Raw genomic sequence first — 7,837 nt, forward strand, 5'->3', positions numbered from 1 at the left:
CGAATTAATGACAACAATCTTTCATAAACTTTTCACAGCCGTCAAGTTTGCACTAACTTTTGATCCATGTTGAAGAAGTTCATGGCTATTATACGTGTCTATATAATACATCTGTTTTCCTTGTGTTTAAGCCCTTGTCTGTCTGCTCACACAAACTTGCATYTTAATGTTTCCAAACTCTCAACTATGCTGCTATTATTTACAAGCAAAGCAAGTTACCAATAACTCTATATTTTTCATGTCAGACACCTTAAAATTACTACCAGACTGGTGTTTCTTTTTGGTAAAGCCCTGATTTGGTTTAAATAATCAGACGGTAAAACGTTCTCATGTAATTAAAAGACAGAAGTGACTTCATTAAGCTGCGGCTGATTGTTTCTGCTGTATAAACGCTCCCTCCATGCCTTCARACAACTCCTGTAGACACAAACAACAATGTAGGAGCACCTCAGATCATTAAGACATTACGACTCAGATTTTATTGCTACAATTAAAGCAAAGAAGAAGGTGATATAGTCAAACTKAATTTGAAGGGAAAGGCATATGTAATCAATAACAAGTCCCCCACAAAGACAAATGTATGCATGTACACGAGTGAGTCAGTGTGTGGCAATGGACACAGATATTAAAATACTGCAAGTGCCACTCTTTCAACTTTAAGAGTAAAGATTCCTGCATTAAAACACAAAAGTTGGTCCTAAAAGTTCCTCTACTTACATATTTTTGTTTAGCAGATAATCGAGCGCAGTTTATGGCACACCAGGGACATCTGTGCTCTGTTTAAGGTCATCATGTAAACATCAGTACTGTGAAGTTYGGAGTTGTTTATTGGTATTACTGCACAAAGCTGAGAGAACATTCAAAGAACCTCAGAGATGAATTGTAGCTCATTCGCTTCCAGCTCCGTGTAGGTTTTTAATCTGACTCCCATAGGATTGGCTTCACTCTGCATGGCTTTATTTCAATTAACCTTTCAACTCCTCCTCACTACAGTAACTCTGTTACCATTGCCACTCTATCAAGCTCAATTTACGATTTGCTGTAAAGGTCATGGTTTTCTGCAGTTACAGTTCAGTTTTCACTTCTCAGCTAAAGCCAGTGTTTTGTGCACAGGTTGTGTTTTTAAAATCAATGCAACGCTAGCCCTTTAAATCTTTACTTTTTTGCAGATTTCAGACTTTAATTGGATGGATTAGATATTTAATGTTTATCTTTTGGTGGAAAAATAGGCAAACAAAAAGTTCTATTAAGACTGTGCTGGTGTGTTTCTGTATTTGAAATTGCTCAGCATTTATTCATCTAAATGTAATTGCTCCACCACAACTAAGTAACAAAATTATGAAATATGAACTTTAGGTTTTAAAAATGTATCACCAACAAGCAAAGATGTTCTGTCAGTGGAGCTTTCTTTCCAAACATGAATYTAAGTTACATAACTCATCATACTCCAGAATTAGTCGGGGCTTTTAAGCTGCCTCTAAATCAAAGAAACTTCCAGAACTACCTCATCACAACACCAAGTCTGTGAGAAACTTCCTGTATGCAGAAATACAAGGTTGATAGCAAGTTATGACTCGATCCACAATAAATTGTGGCACCACGCAGCAGTATGGTCAGAAACATATTTTCATAAACCGTTGTGAGATCCTGCTCGCTCGGTGCTTTTTATTTATATTTTTTACATTTAGAACTGCGACATTTTTCACATCTGATTACTCACATTAAATGCATTCTAATATAACAGCACCCCCTAAAAATGCAGAAAACCATTAATGCACCAGATYGCCTCAAATCTCTCTAGCACAGAAACAAACAGCTATACAAAAAAATACAGTAAAAAGAATAAAAATAAAAAATTCTGCTCAACTATAATTGACTAGAGGGAAATCTATAAACAGTGTTTGACCTGGCAGATCAAACTGCAAAAATAAATCAGCAGTGTAATAAAATAGTAATGCAAATTACTAGGACCTTAAGAGACTTGATCTACTTCTTATCGGCATTTGTATCCATCCAAGATCTTCCCTGCAGCAGCTTGAATATGATAATCAAATTATGTAATGATGTTGTGCTTAACAGTCCAAATATCTGAAGGCACCAGAGTATCACTCCTATTAAGGCAGGGTGTCTATTACATAAACACTACCAGTGCAACCTTAATTGGATCTACAGTAAACATGAATGCCAGGACAGAAAAGCTGCTGTGGCAGTTCCACACATTATAGGAAGAATAAATGAAGTCTTATGTTTTTTTTTTATTTTTTTTTTTTTATGAATAGCATCAAAACAAACCACGCAACCAAACTAACAATTATATGTCTGTTTTGTTTGACAGAAGAACAGCTGTGCTGAGTCAGCTCGCCTCACAGAATATCCAGTTCCATGCTCACACAAAGAGAAACGAGGCAGAATGACATCCACACCTTTGGGCTGCTTATCTTTAAGTGTACGAATCTATTCCAACACCGGATACAGTAAGTAATTTTGTCCCCTTAGAGAAGGCGGACAACAACTACATGCATGACAACAAAACAGTAACAAAAGGGGCATGTGGATGCATTTGGAGGAAATAAAATGGCTTAAAAAATAGGGGAGAAGAGCCCAGCATTGTGTTTCTGCCAGGCAACACCGATCATGCCAAACTATGACGTTATTACACGTGGAATTGATCCACACAARCCAACCTTGATGGAGGTTTGGCCTCATTCATGAGACTGAGCTCACGCCAAGATAAATTGATCCATCCAATACTTGATAGTTGCATGCAGATCATTCAGAACTGCATAAGAGGCAAATGTGGTAAAACTGAGGGAGTTAGCGGTACAAAACGAATCAGATTGAAACCGGACGCCCTTATCTTAAAGCATCACGAGCTGCAATGACCAAGCAGCCAAATCTTGTTMACTGGTAACTATGCAACAAAGATGCACTTCCAAAGCATAGGAACTTCAGGGAAGGAAATCTGATAGCTCAAGCTATGAAAAACTGAGTCATGCACCGGTAGTCTATGTAGGARCATCATTTAAAATTCCAAGCAATAGTGAGGCACATTTCTCAATTATTTATGCCACAAGCTTTCATTCAGAGGCCACATCAACAAGGGAAACAAGTTCCAATTAATATTTTTTGTGTTCAACAATCATTTAATGTTTTATTTTTTCCATGCATAATATACATGCAAAGTAGATATTACAATTAACCTTTTTGTAATTGGAGGAAAACCCTTCGTGTTTAAATGCATGCACTCTGACCGGCAGAAAATAGTGTGCATATTATTTATTATTACTAATCTAACAAAAACTTACTTTATCAATGCCAGGACACTCAGCTATCTTAAAATGTACAATCTCATTCCTTCCAGATTATATTCGATTTGATGGGGAAACTCAAAGCTTCATCTAGCTTTGATATTTTATGCATGCCCACAGTTCTGCATTTGACTCACAGTCAAAAGTGACACCAGGACGAATGTTTTCATTCTAATTACAAATAGAGAATTCACTTTTTTATTATTAGCATTTGTTTTTGCTCAATTTGTTTCACACAAAGGCTGAACTGGATTCTGACATGTTAATATTGTAACGGAGCCGTTATGACTTGCATGCATGCTATGGGAAACACAGAGTGTGTGACACTCAAAGCATGAATGAAACATGGAAAACATATAATTTAGATGAAGAAATATGCCGCATCTGGTCACATTTAAAAGCATTTCTAATTAATCCCCTTTACGTCAGTGTGATGAACTATAACACTTTGGCGTGTCTCAGTAGCAAACGTATTAAATAATCAGCTGTCTAGGAGCCGGAGTCTCTCTATGAACTATCAGGCTTCTGGAGTTGGAGGAGGCTTTCAGTAATAAACACTGGARTGATGTTTTGTATCATAATTACGACCAGCATATAAACAGCTGATCATTTAAAAGCTTTACTAACTTCAACTTAAGAAGCTGAGGCATGACAATGCAGTTTATTAATAGCTGCTTTTGTCACGATTCTTGCAAATCGGTTTTAGATCTTGGGGACTCTGGACACATAATACCGTTTACAATTTTGACGTCAGACAAGATGACGTCAGAATCGGTGTACTTACGGATCTTGCTAAGTTGATATCTCTGTAAAGTAATCTGAARCATGCCACGGTGTTGTTTACCTTTTTCATGCTTCTGCACGTGTTTTAGACATGCACTGGGAACTATCAATCCGGAATACACGACCAACTTGATTTGACGGGGGGTTAATAGTTAAAAATCTTAGCTCTATCTGAACAAGAACAAAAAGTCCAAGTCTAACTTTCCTCCATGGCATAAACAAAATGCCTTAGATGTGAAGTGGGCTGCAGGAAGAGCCCGTTTGCTCCGTCATGCTGGACAAACATGCAGAGTCTGGCTCCTTACCTGTAAATGCCCCTGGTACATATTGAGCACACAGTCGGTCGCCGATCCTTCCCTTAGCGGATCTCTGSGCTTCTTCCTTCACTTGAAGCGGGCAGGGGAGAGCTTGTCGGGCCGGGGCAGTTCACAATCAGAAGCGGCAGGATAGTTTTTGGGGCAGGGTTTCCCAGAAGGAGCAGACAGAGTGGAGCTTTCCTCCTCTGAGGTGCTGAAACTGACACTTTTTTCCCTCCCCGCGCTTATCCAGGATTTGACACAGAAGCGCCCCAGGAGCGAGGAGCGCGACGCCGGACCGAACTTTAAAGAAAAGGTGCAGAATCCTCACTGCGTCCTAATAGTTTTGCGCCGCTATGTAATAAACAAGATATAGGCTTTAAGGGGGGGAAAAAAATAAATAAAATTAAATAAAAAAAATAAAACATTAAAGACAATTCAGGTCTTCATTGTGAGCGCTCTCCAGCGTGTCTCCCCCTCCCCTCCTCTCTCCGCTAAATGTTTTGACGCGTCTCCCGGATAATGCTCCTCTTATAGCGTGCTCCTCTTTCCTGTTTGCCAACCCGTCCCTSCGGAGCCTCCTCCAGTGCTGACGCACTCGCTCCACAAGGAGGCACGCAAGCACACCTCCATCTGCCTTCAAAGCACAATATTCAAAGAAGAAACTTATCCAACTCCCGAAACATGCATGTGTATAATTTAAACGACAAAATGTTMTGCGTGGATGAAGGCTGTTGAAACACTGTGCATTATTCCACGCCATGTAATGCACAAATCAGCCCCGTTTTCTTTTTGCTAATTAGTGGGAGAAATAATTGCATAACCAAAATCACAAAAGATACCTAATTTCCAGGAAGCTAATTACGAGCAAGAAGCAGGACAGAAGTTAGCCTGCAGTATTTATTTATGCAACAAAGGCAGATGTGCTGTTTTAACTCAAGTGTTTCAGTTTTTCCATATGGGTTTATACTCCAAGTAGGGCTTATAGCTGGTGTGAAAATTGTGACTATCTCTTCATATGTAAATGAAAACAGGTTATTTTGTTCCAAGCTGATACTCCTTTTGCATTATTTTATTGTCTTTTGAGAGATGCTTGTCTTGTTTGCATTCAAACACTGAAGTGAATCTCCTGTTTTACTACATCTCATAACAGTGGAGGCCATTGGAGTATATTGAAAAATAAATGTAAGCTTTGTGTCATGGTGCAAATATGCAAATAATTAATTCAGAAAAACAATGAAATGATAAAATTTACTTATGAATTGAGAGCAAACGTCAGATTAAGGAGCAGGGAGAGAGCACTGTCTCTAGAGTAAATACAAAGGAGTGTATCTTGTTAAATATTTAATAGTTTGACTATTTAGTCGCTTGTGTAATTATTGTCCTAACTAAAACTATCATTACTACTCAAACTTTGGCTGCATTTTTTAGGAAAAGGGATGGACAGTTTCCAATGTACATAAAATCCTTCAAATCTTTCTGGTAACATGGATTGAACTTATATGAACATATATTATATATTTCAGAGTTCTTCCACTAAATAAAGTGTCTGAGTTAAAGATGCATAAGGCTACTTCTCACACAGCTTGTGGGTACTAGAAAGCATCTAGAAGTAAATAATTAAAAACGCCACTAACCAGAGATCATGTTATGTGACAAGAGTGAAAAGTACCCAGTGTTTTCTCAGCATCAGTGTTGAGAAGCAAATTAACAAGTCAGACAAAGAACGCATGATAATTATGGTTAATTAAGCACTTGATAAGTTTAGAGGAAAACTAATAAAAGAGTTCTGTGATCAGTTTTTTTATTAATTTGTATATAATTTTATGCCACTTTGACTCAGTAGTTCTACGTGTTGGAACGTCAGTCAAGAGACAACCAAAACAAACCTCAGGAACCCGATTTAAGATGAAGCATTACAATATGAACACATGAATGCAATTTTTTGTGAATTAATCAGGGGGATTTGGAACAGCTGTGAATGAGACACATAGGAAACCAGGTGCAGAAAAACAATCACTGATCTAAGTGGATAAACTACACACACAAACTGGGGCAACTGTGGCTCTATAGAGTAGTTGTCTTGCGATCGAAAGGTTGTAAGTTTGACTTCAGCTTCTTCCAGCCACATGTCGGTGTTCCYCTGGGCAAGGCACTTAACCCCAAACTGCCTACCGATCTGCGCATCGGTGTATCGGTGAAACTAAAGTAACAATAATTAACTCCGAAACATAAAAAACAATTTWAAAAAACCAAACACCTGAGGATCCTGACATCACCCATCTTGTTGCTCAAGACATTAAATCCTAGATTTATTCAAAGTTCTAAAAAACCTTTTGTGAAGGAATCGGCCAAGTTATATGATTTCTATCTGCTCCAAGAGAGAGGTTGAAGTTCTCTCCTTCCACATCTGTTCTGATCAAGTTGACCTCATGTCTGATTGGAAACATCAGTCACTCTCTCTTCCTCTGGGTCTCAGGCTCTCATTAAGCAAGCTGTCAAAAGGGGCCAGCTACTTATCTCGCGGTTGAAGGAGTCTGAGCAGTAGCCCTCAGAACTGGCCTTACTTTGAGACAGGAAAGGAAAAGACACTAGGTTCTGAGTGACAGACTTGGATATTTGGAGGAATGAGTCTTTGGGTCCTTTGCCAAGACAGACKATCAGTATAATAGCAGATAAAAGTAAGGAGCACTTTCCAGGAAAAATCAGCAGGAGATTCCCAATGGATTGGTAAGGAAACGCAGTCTGAAAGAAGTTTGTGCAAAAATGACTCATCTCAGGCTTTAAAAAACAAAATACAGACAGGTATTGATGAAGACAAAATGAAGAACTTTCCCAAAACAGTCTCAAAGGTTCAGATGATCAATCTACGCCTATAGGTGGCACTTCTTGCTTTGGGACAAGAGCACACACTGACATGATGTCAAGGTGAGTATAGCTTCAAAAGTGTCTCTCCCTTCAAAAAGTTTTGATATGTCAAACAAATTGCTAGAGAATGAAATAGCGGAGATGTTGGCAGAACTCACATTAATCCTTGAATAACATTCCTCAATAATCTTTAAGGAGAACCAGATKTTTTTCCCACAAAACCCCAAAARATTATCAGAGGAACTTGGCCATTATAATACATGTTTTTACTGCCATTATTAMTTCAAAGTCTCTGCTTTGGTTTGCTGCTCCTAATAGATGATGATTTARCACTTTACTGCAGAAAATGGGACAAATAGCTACACTGCTATTTATCATACCTTYAACCTTGTTTTATGAACCCATTTGCTTTATATTCTTAAGATTCAACTAAAGTGGGGTCTGGATTTAATGGCTTAATGACAAAGCTTTTTTATAGTTTTTGATTCTGTCCAAATGTTTAATAGATTAAGAGCATTACCAAGTTCTGTAGGTTAAAAAAATCTATTTCACTTTGAATTTGTTCTGAGAAATGGATGGTTA

The 7,837-nt window shown here is 38.2% G+C and overlaps 1 protein-coding gene across 1 annotated transcript in view; it reads right to left on the minus strand.

Moving 5' to 3' along the window:
* The window catches only part of pex5la (peroxisomal biogenesis factor 5-like a), an 83,761-nt gene extending 78,841 nt beyond the window's left edge, over window positions 1–4,920 (minus strand). The window contains exon 1 of the mRNA XM_017304271.1: window positions 4,397–4,920. Within this exon, the coding sequence (XP_017159760.1) occupies window positions 4,397–4,417 (21 nt within the window). The 5' untranslated portion in view covers window positions 4,418–4,920. The remainder of the gene's footprint in view (window positions 1–4,396) is intronic.
* Between the last annotated feature and the right edge of the window lie 2,917 nt (window positions 4,921–7,837).

Source organism: Poecilia reticulata, linkage group LG4, assembly GCF_000633615.1.
Source record: "Poecilia reticulata strain Guanapo linkage group LG4, Guppy_female_1.0+MT, whole genome shotgun sequence".
NCBI classification, from domain to species: Eukaryota; Metazoa; Chordata; class Actinopteri; order Cyprinodontiformes; family Poeciliidae; genus Poecilia; species Poecilia reticulata.